At 55.1% G+C, this 15,344-nt stretch overlaps 1 protein-coding gene across 4 annotated transcripts in view; it reads left to right on the forward strand.

Moving 5' to 3' along the window:
* SH2D3C (SH2 domain containing 3C) overlaps window positions 1-15,344 on the forward strand; it is a 51,228-nt gene that overhangs the window by 11,797 nt on the left and 24,087 nt on the right. For 2 of the 4 annotated variants that reach the window (XM_039506284.1, XM_039506285.1), the window contains one exon: window positions 4,283-4,322. In XM_039506284.1, the coding sequence (XP_039362218.1) occupies window positions 4,283-4,322 (40 nt within the window). Of the gene's footprint in view, window positions 1-4,282; window positions 4,323-12,290; window positions 12,448-14,959; window positions 15,011-15,344 lie in introns of those variants that run through there. The other 2 variants (XM_039506286.1, XM_039506287.1) reach the window with 2 other exon arrangements.

Here is a 15,344-nt window from a genome sequence, read left to right on the forward strand (position 1 = left end):
GTGCTGCTTTTGCCCCTATAGAATTCTTCCTCGACCTTGCAGCTCCTGTGCAGCCCCTCGTACACCTTCAAAGCAGCACCGAGGGGCAGGGGCTAGACCTGGCCCCAGCTTTTACAATGGGCACTTCCCAGCTGATTGCAAGGGGAGGGGGGTGTCTCTACAGCACACACATCTGTGTTTGCTTCCTAGCGCACATACAGTTAAGGAGCCTGATGTCCCAGAGGGAGGCTCTGGCCCTGTGGATGCCTAATGCAGGACTCCGGCAATGATTTTTCCCGGTTGAGTTATTGTTCCGACACTCCTAAGATGATACTCTTTAAAAATCAAACCGCTAAGTTTCCATATGGAAAGTCCCAGTGCTTCTGGTTACTGGTCCCGTCTGCAGAAAGAGTGGGGAGCTGACCTCTCCCGCTGCTGTGGCGCAAAGAGCGTCATCATTTAGTTTTTAAAGATTAAAATGGCCGCCCCCTGGGCCCGGCTCAGCGAGTCTGATTGCGATTAAAAGCTCCGGCCTTTCGGATCACTCCTTGGTTTGCTGGAGGTGGGAGGGGAATCTGGAGCTGCATTTTACTGACTAACAGAAGTGTGGCTCCATACGGGCAAAGCTGCAAAGGCCATGCACGGATCCTGTCAGGATGCAAGGGTCATGCATGGACTGTGCCCTTCACGAGTTGTTCTCCTCCCTTAAACCTCCGATAACGGATCCTGTCGTGCCTTGCCCCTGCCGCATGGGCAGCTAAAACCAACAGGCTGTTTGTTCCCAGAACTTCTCACCAACAAGGATCAAACACTGGCAGTGGTAGAGCAGAGTATCAGTGTGCCCTGGGGCCCACGTAGCCACCTTCCAAGGTAACTCCCAGCAACACCCTTCAGAGCTGTCAGGCCGCTGCCCTTCACCAGCTGGAATTCTTAATAACCTGCTGTTTCCCAATTGATCACTAGTTGGCGCCGGACAGTGATTTGCAGAGGAAAATTAAACTGGAAGCAGCAGCGAGTCCCAGGCTCTGGCTGCGCTCCAGAGTCCATGCAGACATAGCCACCCCTATAGACGCAGGAGGAGGTTTTCGGCGGGTATAGGAACACCACCTCCCCAAACACCGTTAGCTACAGCGACAGAAGCACGCTTCTGTCAGCACAGCTACCTCGGTCAGGAGTGTGCGTTTTCATGCCCCAACTCCCATGGCTACGCTGATGGAAGTTTTAAGTGTAGGCCAAGCCAGAGAGTTTATATGGCATGTCCCACGCCTTGCAGCGGTGCTACCTTGTGCTGTGACCCTGGCAGCCCTGACAAGCTAAGGCCAGTTGCAATAGCTCAGGACTTAGATAGGAGACCCCTAAAGAGACCCCCCAGAGGTGGGGGTGTTCTTTGTTACCTACCCAGTGCTCCAGCACGATGTTAGGGGTTGTTGGAGGTGCCATATTTTGGGTAAGAAACTAGACTGATGTTTTTATTTTATTTTTTACAGTGCTAAGCCCCTGTGCTGGTAAGAATTGGGGTGCTGACTCCAATGTCCTGGCCAAATTCCCGCTCAGGTCACCATATTCCATGCCCCTAAACTACCCTGCCATAGCCAGTTGAAACGGCAGGGGGTAGGCAACCTATGGCACGCATGCCAAAGGCGGCACGCGAGCTGATTTTCAGTGGCACTCACACTGCCCAGATCCTGGCCACCGGTCCGGGAGTGGGCTCTGCATTTTAATTCAATTTTAAATGAAGCTTCTTAAACATTTTAAAAACCTTATTTACTTTACATACAACACTAGTTTAGTTATATATTATAGACTTATAGAAAGAGACCTTCTAAAAACGTTAAAATGTATGACTGGCACGAGGAACCTTAAATCAGAGTGAATAAATGAAGACTCAGCACAGCGCTTCTGAAAGGTCGCCAACCCCTGGGATACAGCATTCTGCTCCACTTAGCCTAAGCTTGTAGGCTGTTGCCATGAGCTGTTAAACAGCAGCAGCAACTTGACACCCCAAAGGTGGAAGCACTTTCATAGGGGGTGACGTCAGGGCCGGCTCCAGCGTTTTTGCCACCCCAAGCGGCAGGAAAAAAAACAAAAAAAAGCCACGATCGGCAACACTTCGGTGGCAGCTCTACTGCCGCCGCTTCATTCTTTGGCGGCAATTCGGCGGCAGGTCCTTCGCTCCGAGAGGGACCCGCTGCCGAATTGCCGAAGAGCCGGACGTGCAGCCCCTCTCCATTGGCCGCCCCAGGCACCTGCTTGCTGCACTGGTGCCTGGAGCCGGCCCTGGGTGATGTGCCTAAACATCCGTTACAAGAGCTTAACTACAGCATCTGGTGGCAATTTAAAGACTAACAGATTTATTTGGGCATAAGCTTTCGTGGGTAAAAAAAAGAAGTGAGGTTTTTTACCCACGAAAGCTTATGCCCAAATAAATCTTAGTCTTTAAGGTGCCACTGGACTCCTTGTTGTTTTTGTAGCTCCAGACTAACACGGCTCCCTCCTGATACTTTACAGCATCTGGGAATCTGTCACACAGTTACCAATGTGGAGGTTTTGGGTGTGGAGGTTTAAGATTCACGGGGGTAACTTCCTCATGTGTTGAGGGGCTGGGGCTTTTCTCTGAGTGCAACCTCACCCAGACAGAAGTGCACTGAGTCACACCCAGAATGGTTTCTTTTTGCAGCCATAAGGGCAAGGAACTTCAGTGAATGTTTCAATTCTGCAGGATTACAGGGGGCCAGTAAAGAACTGTTAATTATGGGCTGTTAGCCAGCAGGGCTCAGTCCCCATCCTGCTCACTGATTGATTCATTAGGTATTTATGCAAATACTCCCTCCCAGGGCAACTCTTCTGTCAAGGGTGCGGTTACAGATAGGATACTCCCTCCTTCCCATCTCTCTAGCCAGCACAGTACCACTGATGTCAAGGAGAGCAGGCTCCAGCCCTTGCTGCATGCTCATCACAGAGCCTGTGAATACCCATCTCTGCGCCCCTCTCCTGCCGGCTGTCCTGTCAGGCCAAGCAGAAACAGGCTGTAGCCGAGAAAGCAGATTGGCCTGTGGGGCTGAATCCTTGCAGGGCACGGTGTAGAAAGAGAGAGGGGAGACGTTTCCTGACCAGCCTTCCTAGGGCGGGCAGGGGCACCGTCTGTCTGGCTCCTGACCCCTGATCCTGCGAGTTATTCTGGGCCTACCGTCCCACCCTTTTCCGCTCTTCAGAGCTCCCCTGTGCTCCGGCTGGAAGCAGCTGGGGCCCGAGCAGGGCAGGAAGGTGTACAGGAAACACCAGTGTGAGCCCATGTGTCCCAGTGACCCCCTGTTCCCAGAACAGAATGGAAATCCAGGCCTGAATAACGGGAAAAATCAGGAATGAGCATCCCTCTCCTGGTAAGGAGGGGGCATCAGTGATTACAAGAACATTCCCCCCCTCACCCGCCCAGTAAACACAGGGAGCCCCCACACCTGGTCTGCCTGCTCCTCTCCCCCTCAATCCCAGCCCTTATGGGTCTGGAGAGATTCCGCCCAATAGCTTCATCTCCCCAAGGTTCTGGCTCAACTGCCATGAACTCCAGAGACCCCACTGAGCCCAGCAGACGTATGGAGCCTGACCCGGCTCATGCCGTCCAAGCTGATTTGAGAAGAGATCCTACAAGAAAGATCTCATTCTTCTCCAATTGCATTAGGGACGCTAAGCCCCACGCCAGGAGCTCAGGGATGGGGCAGGGGGAGGGGATGCCAGGGCTCTGGGAACTTCACATGAAAACACGTTTGTTCTCTTAGCTGTTTAACAAGGACTTCTGGTGCCTGCCCGAGTCAGGTCATCCCCCCAACTGGGAAAAGCCCTGTAGCCTTGAGTGACCCAGGGCTTCCCCCTCCTCCTTCAGGCAGTACATGGCCTCAGACAGGAACAGCTCTGTCTGTCTTCATTGTTACAGGGAACAGAGGGAATAAACGTGCACAGTCCCTATAGCTGCAACTGTTAGGACTTTCTGTTGTCCTTACAGCCCCATCGGTATATAGCATGTACTAGATCATGACCCCTCCCTCTGTACGCCTTCCACAAGTAGCCATCCTAGAGGGAAGTCCCAGCTGGGATTACCCTGTAACCATGCTTTAGGCTGCTCAAAAGCACAGCTCCTGCTGGAGCATTGCCCAGAACGTGGCCTGACTGGGGGTGAGTCAGGGTGAGCCCAGGACATTCTCCCCGAGGCCTGTCACGGGGTGACCGAAGGACTTGCCTGGGGGCACACGGACCATGTTTTCCTGCTGTCACTCTCTGATCGTCATTAACGCCTTTTGGTTTCTTCTAGTCCCGCTGATGGCCTGGAATCCTGCAGTGAATACGTTAAGGTAAGAAACCCTCCCCTTTCTACTGCGTGTCTTTTCACTGCTGTCCTGACCGGGCGAGCCCCACTTCTCTAAAGATCAGCTGCATCCACATTTCAGATCCAGCAGCAGGGCGGAGCATGCTGCCTGCTCTCAAGAGCCCCTAGAGTGGAGCATCTTTATGTTCTGTCGAAATCCATCAGAGCTGCAGGAAGTTGGTTGTTTCTCCTATTCCATTTGCTCCAGTAGGTGCATTAATATCAGAGTGAGAGATGCTGAGGTATCAGCCTGTGGATGGTGTCTTATTGCATGCAGGGCTTGGGAACCTCATTTGCTATTTCTACTGCTCCATCCTCCTCGCCTATGTAGGGCTGAGTTTCCCCAGTGGGAGCTTCCCGCTGCTCCCTTTTGGGGGCTGGAGAGTGGTGATGAGCACCCTGCGGCTGCCAGCAGGACTTTTCATGGATAGAGACAAGCCTGAGCCATTGCACGTGAATCCAGAGCTGCATGTCGCCCCTGTTCCCAACCCACGTTCAGCCCATTGTAGATTCCCTCTTCAGAGATGGAGTAGGGCTGGGCAACATGGAGTATGGCGGCAGCGTGTGTAGACGTACCCAAGCTCACTCAGGTACCAGCAGCAGAGGGCTTTGGTTCAGACCAATCTCTGGTGTGAGGAGCTGTGCCAAACCCTCGTCAGCTGGAGGGTAACTTTGCTGACGCAAGAGGCCTTTGAGGCTGGTAGGTGGGCGCACCAAAGGGAGACAGTAGAGGGCATCTCCTCCCTCCTCACAAGCAGCTCTCAGAGGGGGAGCTGCCTTCGTTTCACGCTCTGGGCAATGAGAGGGGTGTCTGCTCTCTCGGGGGCACAGCCAGTGTGGGCCGTGGCAGGTGCCATCTCCTCACTCAGCCTTAATAGGAGAAATGCAGCATTTCAGCCACTCGAGCTGTCACATGAAAGTTGGTGCAAATCTCTCCAAATCCTCTGCAAAGACCCTGCTTATCCTCCAGCAAGCTAGTCACATTCCTGAGGGCTCTGTGCGCAGTGCCAGGAATTCGCTCGGGAGATGGCTGACTTTATGGAAGAGCGAGCCTCTTTCAGCAGGCTTCCTGTGGAGCTCTTCGAAGAGGCAGGGCTGGAAATGCTTGGCTCAGGGGATGGGGATGGGGATGCAGAGGTTTTTCCATGGGACAGAGAGTCTTTCACCTCTATGCCAGCAGTTCAAATCCAACCCAGCTCGGTAGTGAATGGAAGGTGCCCCCAGCCGCTGTCTGTTTGGTGGCCTGTTATATGAGCTGCTGTCTCAGGCCAGTTCCCAGCCGCAGGCCCAGGGTTCCAAACTGGCTAGTGATTTTGGGTGCCCAGCTGAGGACACCGTAGTGGAGCCTCTAAAAGAATCAGGACCCTTGGAGGGGTGGCCGGTTGGGTGCCAAAGTCAGGAGCTGCTCTTGAAAATCTTGACAATGGCACGAGGTGGCAGGTTCATGCGGCAGAGATGTTGGAGTCTGAGCTACATGCCTGCTCCTGGAGGGGGTCCCCCCCAGGTCAGGGCTGAGGCAGTGAGAGGGAACGGTCGCATTGCCATTGTTCACTAAGGGGGAAGACTCCAGGTCGTAGGACCATCAGTCCAGAACCCTTCACCAGCACTGAACAGTTTTTGAAGGCAGTTGTTCTTGACTTTCTCCATAGCGAGACCCCACTCCCAGCTACCGGTATGGGAAAGGCAGGGTGGCTGCATGCCATTAGGGCAGTCGAGACCAACCTACAGCCCCCAGGTTAGAAATCAACACAGCCAGAAGCAGGAAGTCCTTGGCTCTAGAATTGGCTCCTTATGTTATGTTCACGTTTGGTCAGCATCAGGGCACCAGTGAGGCCTCTCTGTTCACACAGGCATTGTCCTGAGCGAGGTGATGATGGGGGGGGGGGGGGGCGGGGGAGAGGAAACATGCTGGGGAGGCAATGAAGGAGTTCGCTTTAGCCGACATTGATTATTATTGTTCTTGTTCTATTTGTTCGTGCACCCAGAGCCTTAGCGATGGGAACATTTTATAAATCATGAACTAACTAAAAGAGAGAGAGATGGGAATAAGCCATGGAGGCTTCAGCTTGGTGAGCCAACAGAACCCCCAGCTGCCAGGGTTCTGGTCCAGACTGAGCTTGTTCACCCTTTGGGTCAGTTGTTTTTGGGGTGGTGTTGAACTGGGCTGGTTTGTATTTTGTCTGACGCTGGGTGATCCATGATTCATTTTGAATGGTTAGCGCGCGAGGTCACAGAGAGCCAGCGTGGGTATGTCACCCCCAGCTCCACATGTAGACATCCCCTAACAGCTGTGGTGATAGGAGCTAGTGGAGTCAGCTACAGACAGAGCCATTGCGGAGATTTACATGCACAGACTGGTAACTTGCTGCTGTGCACCTTACATCCTCACCAGGGTGTATTCACCCCGGACAGAGGGCCAGGTCGAGGCCTATGCACCCATTTAAACTCTAGCTTGAGGCCTTCAGTGGGACTAAAGTGATGCAAAGGCTTCATGCTGGGCCCTCGCACAGGGGTGACTTTCCCTCACACCTGTCACCTACATGCACTTATTCAAAGAAACCCGTCTCGTGTGGTTATTCATACAGTGGCACAGGTGTATATGGTGCTTTACAGGCAAATACAGAACCTTCTCATCTAGATGAAAGTCAGTTGCACACCCAGACAGCCTGATCCTCAGCCAGGCACCCGCAGCCTTGAGTTCCACGGTGAGAATTTCACTGTCCCCAGGTGGGATCCGTGTGCTGCTGCCGTTAGTCCTTTCTGCCTGCCTGCGATACTCTTCCCCCCCCTCCTGGGAGCCAACACCCCCCTAAAGTCAGTGAGTCCTGGGCCCCTTTCAGGAGCTGGTGCTGCACATAGAAGATTAGGGTTGGAAGAGACCTCAGGAGGTCATCTAGTCCAACCCCCTGCTCAAAGCAGGACCAACACCAAATAAATCATCCCAGCCAGGGCTTTGTCAAGCTGGGCCTTAAAAACCTAAGGATAAAGATTCCACCACTTCCCTAGGGAACCCATTCCAGTGCTTCACCACCCTCCTTGTGAAAAAGTGTTTCTTAATATCCAACCTAGATCTCCCCCATTGCAACTTGAGACCATTACTTCTTGTTCTGTCATCTGCCACCACTGAGAACAGCCGAGTTCCATCCTCTTTGGAACCCCCCTTCAGGTAGCTGAAGGCTGCTATCAAATCCCCCCTCACTCTTCTCTTCTGCAAACTAAATAAGCCCAGTTCTCTCAGCCTCTCCTCGTAAGTCATGTGCCTCAGCCCCCTAATCATTTTTGTTGCCGGGTATAATGCATTCTCCTGGCTGGAATGTTACCAGCTGGGACAACTGGTGTTCTCTCATTCCAGCAAGAGAGCAGTGTCAGTTCCAGGCAGAGGGGGATTCCTTTCTACAGAGATTCCCCTTCCTAGCTGCGAAGGGGTTAAAGGCAGTGCCAGTCCAAATGGCCATAATAAACCTAACTGCATAGCCATGTCTTCTCCACCAGTGAGGGACATTGGTCTGCCTCCAGCGCGGGCTCCACATAACCTAGACGCACCGACCACCTTTTGCATGCTGTCCTGCTTCCCCATCATCACTCCCCCACCTCCTGTGACCAGATCAGATCCTTCAGTCCCAGCTTCTCCCTGCGGGTGTCACTGCAAGCAATGGTGCACTAGTACTGCCTGTGAGAGAGCACCCAGCTAATGGGGGTCCCCAGCAGGAGTCACTGGAGGGAACGGTGGAGCTGCAGTAGTTGTGGGAGAGCTCCCAGCTCCAGCGTCTCAGAAAGAGGTACGACTGGGAACAGGGTAGCAGCACTGGCCTGTTGGGGATCTGCATTGGTACAACCCTGATTCTCAGGGACTTGGATTTCTGTATGTCTGACTGTGGTGCAAGTAAAGTGATAAGCAAATAGAATGAACCAGCCCAGCTGTTCTGCAGCAACCAAGCGAAGAAAGATAGAGAGAAAGAGACAGAGGAGGGAGCATGCACACCTCCTGGCTTACACCCTGTGAATGAAGGTGCAGGCACAGTTCAGTGCTAGAAAAGCCTAGAGTTCCTAAGAGAATCGGCCAAGCTTGGCACTCACTGACTACAAAACCTGGCTGGGGCTGACTTTTCATCAGCTCTTAACCCCTGGTGGGTTTGCTCCTGCTACCACCAGAGCTGTTCTCACAGCCCAATCCATTCACCAGCACCATGGAGAGCATCTGGACTGGGAAATGAAGCCCCAACAGGTTCCCTTGCAGCCAAGCAGAGCAAGGATGGAGCACTTAGACTGCAGCCCAGAACCCAGGTCTGCTTGCCGAATCTATTTAGAGTCCAGGTTGCTGGTTTGAAAAAAGCAGGCAGGCTGGGCAGCGTCCCTTGAGGAGCCCTGGGCATACAAACGTGAACGTGCCAGCGTCCCCGAGGGAGCTGAGTGCTTTATTTGCTGGCCCTGTTTGCTCTCATTCACAGTTTCGCTCTGATGTGGCAGCAGCTGCTGCCACTGGCTGATGCGCTCCTGTGTACAGCAGCAGCGCAGAAATGACACAGTCAAGTAGCAAACCACATGCCAACTGAGCTAGTGTAAATGCCGGACAGCAGGGGGGCCAGTGGAACAGGGGGTGGCTGGCATCCCATTGGACACGCTGAGCCCAAATCTGCATTGCTTACACCCTGTGTGGTCACTAACACACGTGCAGAGTGCTACTGTCCTGGTCTGGCCCACTTTGAGCCCTGACTACTCCCCTTCCCATCCTGAGGAAGAGACAGGCCCCCCAAGGCCCAGGGGAATGGCTGGTACTGTGAAAAGGGGGAGTGCTGAAGGCCAGAATTGCAGGCCACAATCCAAATGTCACTCTGTATGCAATCCCAGGCTCTTCAGAGAGCTGCATTGTGGCACAGATCAGGCCTGGCCCTAGAAAGGCAGGCAGAGAAGAGATGGGAGATGGGTACATAACCTATGTCTAGCTATCAGCATAGGAGCTCAGGGCTGTACCAACCAGCGCTGCTTCCCCAGAGAGGAGCTGAGTCCTGCCAAAGCGCCAGCTCTGTCTAAGAAAAGCAATAAAATCCTTCAAGGAGGAACAGGCTTTTCAGGAAGACGAATCACAATCAGATTCTTTCAGTTCAGCGTCTCCCTGTAAACCACCATCTGTTCCGTCCCTCGATCTCATTCAGGAAGAAAGAGGAGCCTGTGCCCTCCCCTTCCAGCAGCGAAGGGCTGTAAATGCCTATGGGAATGTGTGTGTGTTGCTGTCTCCATTATCAAACAAAGACGAGAAGGGAATTCAATTCCAGGTTCACGTGGCAGATTTCAAACACACACGCTGCACTCCACCATCGATGGCATTTTCACAAGCACGTGGCATATACTCCAGTCTGCTGAGACCTGGATCACCACAGCCAACCATTCACCCACAACCTCTAGGATCCTGGGAGTCTGCCCTGTGCTGCTCTTCCTGCCCCAATTACCTCTTGTGTGAAAGGTGCACACTATGGATGTGCCATGTCCCATGCTGGGGAGAAAGGACAGCCTCATGGGTAGGGCACTGGCTTGAGATGTGGAAGACCCAGATTCAGTTCCCTGTTCCACCATGGACTTCCTGTCTCACCTCGGGCAAGTCACAGAGCCTCAGTTTCTCTTCTGAGAAATGGGATGATAAAGCTTCCCTACCTTACAGGAGTCCCAGAGAGGTGGCGGCACCACTGGGATAAAAGCACTGCCCATTGAAACATCACAGAACAAAACCCCTATGACTGAGTCAGCCACAGGTCCACAGACAGGCCCCATGTTGTATCAGTTTCCTTTCTGATCTGCCCACGCATGGTTCTGTGTGGAGCTGCCACTGTGGAGACGTGCATCTCTTCAGCAGCATTTGCTTTGTCCTTTCCTCAGGATGCGAGGGACTTGTTTGAATTAATTACATCAGAAAATGTACTGTTCATACATTAACTGCAGCAGAAATACCTTTGTGTGTTAGCAGTTACCTAGCTCCTTCAAGGCAGCAATTAACACCTACTGTTAAATACCAAGCACTTCTGCACCACTGTTGCCCAGGTGCATATGCTTCCTGGGACTTTGGGGATGGGGGCATGATTGGCAATTGCATGGGTGGGGATTATTATATCTCCCTGCAGCATTTGGCACTCCAGACGTTTGTAAGTAACTTGCAGGCTCATCCTTCTCCCCTATCCTCTCCCACACACCTGCCTTGTCTCGCCCCCAAAGTTTTGATCAATCTGGGCCTCTAATCCTGCTCTGATCCATCTAGTCTAATGCTGGCAGCAGCAAAACATAATCACTCAGGTGAAAGTGGAGAACCTCCTAGGCTGCCCCACGCGCTGGGTTACAGGGTGGGTAGAGAATTCCTCCCATCCCTTATGAACCACCTTGCAGCCTAAGATTGGCTTTCCCTTGGATAACCAAAGGGGACCCTACGTTTTGCTTTCAATACAGGGCAACTGACACTGATGGCAGCTGTGCAGAGGGGTGGCTTCCCGGTGGCTGGGACCTGCGCCTCTCCCAGGGCCAGGTCTCCTTTCTCTGTAGCAAGCTAAGAAACCACTCATTAAAGAGTGAAGGGAAAACCAACCAACCAACCGTCAGCCTAGTTTGGAGAGAACCCAAAGAGAGGGCAGGGCTGTGCCTGGCCTATGGGGCTAGGGAAGAAAAAACAGTGGTACCAAATGGACCCTGGAGGCCAAAAGCATTGTGGATGTTACTCCATAGAAGCCACTGGCATGACACCAGGGATGAACTTGGCCCCCAGCACACAGGCCCGTTATCACTGTGAGCAGAGATGGGCTGGTACAGTTTAAGGTTGGTAGGAGGCGTCTCCCTTGATGCGCTAGTGGAGTTTGTTGACTTGAAGGGGATTATGCTTGGCAGGGGGGCTTGGAATACAGGGATGAGTGACTGGGCCTGGGTGAGGGGGTGCTTGGGCTGGAGAGGGTTAAACAAGGTGTGAACCGGAGTCCCCTTCCTCCCCCCTGGGTTTAGTTACTCCTTTGATTAGAGAGTGTAAATGTGAGAAAACTGAGCTGGTGCCAATTAAAGCTGGCTCCCTTCTCAGCGCTTGTCCCCTGTGAACCACCCCTTCTTGGAGGCTTGTTAGCACAGCCAGTGTGGGAGACTCTCCTGCAGGGCAGCTGGGGCTCCTGGCTGTAACAGGGGGACTGGCAGACCTGGATGAGGGGCCCTGTGGAGAGTCAAAGATGCCCTGCAATGTGATTGGCTGGAGATCCGTGGGGGATAGCCGGGTGGGAAGATGCCGGGAGGCAGGGATGGGCTGGGAGGTGCCCGGGCTCCCCTGGACCCTGCCAGCCCCTGCCTCGGGGTGCCCGCCCCCCCCCCGGACCCTGCTAGCCCCACCACCACCACAGGGTGCCCGCCCCCCCCCAGCGTAGGGTGGGGGCAGGCAAGCTCTAGGTGAGTCGGGCGCCCCGTGGAGGGAGCTGGCAGGCTCCGGGGGGGGGGTGCCCTGTGGTGGTGGTGCCAGTGCCAGTAGGGTCCGGGGGGGGCTGGTGCCCCATGGGGGGGGCGGCAGGGGCCAGGTGAGCCGGGCACCCTGTGGGGGTGGGAGAGTGCCAGTGCCAGCAGGGTCCGGGTGGGGGCAGGCAGGCTCTAGGTGAATCGGGCGCCCCGTGGGGTGGGGAGCCGGCAGGCTCGGGGGCGGGAGCCCTGTGGTGCTGGTGCCATTAGGGTCCGTCGGGGGGGGGCACGGTCCACGTGAGCCGGGCACCCTGTGGGGTGGGGGTGCCAGTGCCCGCAGGGTCCGGGTGGGGGCAGGCAGGCTCTAGGTGAGCCGGACGCCCCGCGGTGGGAGGGGGGGTCCCAGCTGGGGTTGGCAGGGCTCTCCGCGGGCTCCGGGCTGGGTGGGGGCGGGCCGGGGGCGGGGCCGAGCCCGAGCCCCGCCCCCAGCCTGACAAGGGATGAGGTAATCGGGGAAGCGGCTGAAATTGAAGCCCGGCCGCGGCGGCTGCAGGAGGGAGCCGGGAGCGGCAGGTGCAGCGGGGACCGGTCCTGGCTGCAGCGCCGGGCCCCGGGGAGGCGCCATGACCGAGCGGTGCAGCCTCTGGAGCGCCCTGTCGGCGGCCGCCTGCTGCTTCTACCGGGGATCCTTCATGCAAGTGCAGGTGAGGGGCTGGGCACGGCCAGGGGGCACTGGCTGGCTGCTGTGGGGCATGGAGCCGGGCATGGCAGGGAGCAGCCTGGGACACTGGCTGGCGTGGGGCAGGGGGCTGGGCATGGCGGGGCAGCCTGGGACACTGGCTGGCGTGGGGCATGGCGGGGCAGCAGGGGACACTGGCTGGCGTGGGGCAGGGGGCTGGGCATGGCGGGGCAGCAGGGGACACTGGCTGGTTGCTCTGGGGCATGAGGCTGGGCAGGGGGAAGCTGGCAGCAGGGGACACTGGCTGGCTGCTGTGGGGCACAGGACAAGGCAGGGGGCAGTTGACAGCATGGGACAGTGGCTGGCTGCTGTGGGGCACAGGGCTGGGCACTCACTCTTGGGGTCAGAGGGATGGTGATGGAGCTGGGCTCCCCTTCATGCAGACCCTGACATGCAGGGGGCAGAGGTCAATTCCACTAGCCACTCCAGACTGGGGACTGCTTGTGGGGTGGGGGGACTGGAGCCGGGCATCCCCATGGGGCAGGTGCTGAGCTGGGTGAAGGAGGGGTCCCCAGCCCTAACTTACTGAGCAGGAGCGGTAGCAAAGGTGTGGAGGGAGCAGCATGACTCAGGGTTTGGGGGGGCAAATCACCCTCATGCTTGGCTGGGTCTCTGGGGTGCCATGGGGCAGGTAAATGGGGTAGGGAGCACCCAATGTCTCAGTGCCAGGGAGACAGTGGCAGCCCCCGAGCTGGATTTGGCAGCACAGGAAGAAAATGCAGGTGCCAGCAGGGATATGGGGAGGGGGCAGTGAGCTGCTGTCCGCTGCAAGGTGAGGGGAAGTGGGTCGGTCAGTCACTCCCCACTGCCTGGCTGAACCTTGCTTGGCTGCTGTTTTGGGGAACATGCTCTTGGGGCTTAATCATCAACTCCTCCCCCTTCCTCCCCAGCCTGTGTCAGCAGCAGGGGGCCAGCTAGGTCTGTTCCCCACTGGTGATGCAGATCTGCCCCCGCCTTCAGCACTTGTTGGCCCCACGCGGCTCTGGAGAGCGACAGTCAGGCTAGTGCTAACCGTGTTGCAGCCACTTGCTCTGCAAAGCCCTACTGAGCAATTGAGAGGGGCAGACGGGGCTGCAAAGGCTCACCTGGCACAACGAAGTCAGGTCAGGGTTTGGGAGCTAAATCTAGCCCCCTCTCCTGCTGCAGTTGCCGCCTTGTATGTGCTGCCCACACCCCGGCTGGGGGAGCGGTGAGGATTCCCCCTGCCTTCAGACACAGCCAATCTGCTTTGCAGGCTCAGCAGCAGCTGCCTGCCACAGGGATGCAGCAGGGAAAGTAGCCAGGTCCTAATGCATGTGTGTGCCACTTGCTGGGTACCTGCACTGGCAGCAGGGTTGGTGTTGGAGGGCTCCAGAGCCCTGAGAGAGCCTGGGGGAGAGGGAGGAGATGCTCCGTTTTGTCCGACAGGGTTTTTTTAAATACAAATTTCATGAAAAATGAATCAGTCTGGTTGGGACTCAAAAACCAAAATCCCTTCACCAATAGCAGGAGGCCAGTTTTTTAAGCAGTATTTCATTGTGGGTTGACAACAGCTGTAAGATTGGAATAATCATCCCTCCTGTCTCCCCCCCGCCCCACTTTGCCTTATCTAGTTAGGCTGGACTGTGAACTCTCTGGAGCATGTACAGCACCTAACACAACAAGGCCTTGACCTCAGCTGGACAACAAATACTTCTGAGGAATACTCCACACTTGGTCCTGTTTTCAAGCAACCTTTCCCTTCAGCCATTCTCTCCCCCCTTCACCAAACTGGATTAGCTGAATACAAGCTAAACTGAGTACAGAACCCCCAGTTTCTAGGCTTTTACAAGGAGCATTTCCCCCCCACACACAGGCCAAAAAAGCAACAGAGCCTGAGCCTCATCAGAAAAGCCTCTTTGCCCCCTGCCTTTGTCACTTCCTGCCCAACCCAAAGGGTCTGCCCATGACACCATGCAGGGCAGTCAGAGACATAGGAAGAACAAAGCTGACATGTAGTTACACAGTGTTGTCAATGTGCTGTGTTGAGGTTGGCAGGTGAGCAGATACAATCCAAAACCTAAGACACCCAAATCAGACACACATGATGCTTCTACCAGGTGTTACCAGTGCTCCACTACCATCAATGGCCCTGGGGGGGCACCCTCTTCCCTGCAGCTCACTTTGTGCAAGGGTGCATTTAAATCCATTCTTAAAAAACATACTTTTTCCAGACAGCTTTTTGGTAAGAACCCACCCCGCATCAGCTAGAGACTTACACCAAAAAGTCTCTATGGTTTGAAGTTCAGCTGCTTGGCCTATGCTACTGCATTGGCTGGGCCTGACTTCAGCTAAAGGATGCTTGGGGGTCAAGGAGCCAAGGCCCTGGCTCCACCACCATACTCCTGGTGTCACCACTTACACTTGTGCAGAGCAAGTGTGAAATACTACCTGTGTTGGTGCTGGGGCAGTAGCAAGCTGTGGAGAAGTAGGTCCCTGCCATATCTGTTTCCCATCACACCAAGGATACACCAGGTGTCTGGCAAGTGACAGGAGTGGAACAGAGCATGGTAAGGGTCCAGCTGTATTTGACTGGAAATTTGGAGGAGAGTAATTAGTACAGGGTGGGTTAAAAAAAGACAAACCCAAGAGCTTTGTGGAAGGGATGACTTACCGCTGGCATGCCCCCTCCTGGCTGGGCACAGTGTAGCAGCATCTTCTCTGTAGTAGCCCCTATTAACAGCCAGTCTGGCCCTGGGGTGGTCTACTTCTTCTCAGGATTCAGCCCCCCAGCTGAGTCACATGATGTCTCACCCCTTCTGGGGTAATAGGGTAACAAACGAGTGTCCAATCCCTCTGCCTGGTCTGCCACTCTTGAGTCTGAGCCCAGTACATTGTACACCC

This window comes from Mauremys reevesii, linkage group 19 (assembly GCF_016161935.1).
Source record: "Mauremys reevesii isolate NIE-2019 linkage group 19, ASM1616193v1, whole genome shotgun sequence".
NCBI classification, from domain to species: Eukaryota; Metazoa; Chordata; order Testudines; family Geoemydidae; genus Mauremys; species Mauremys reevesii.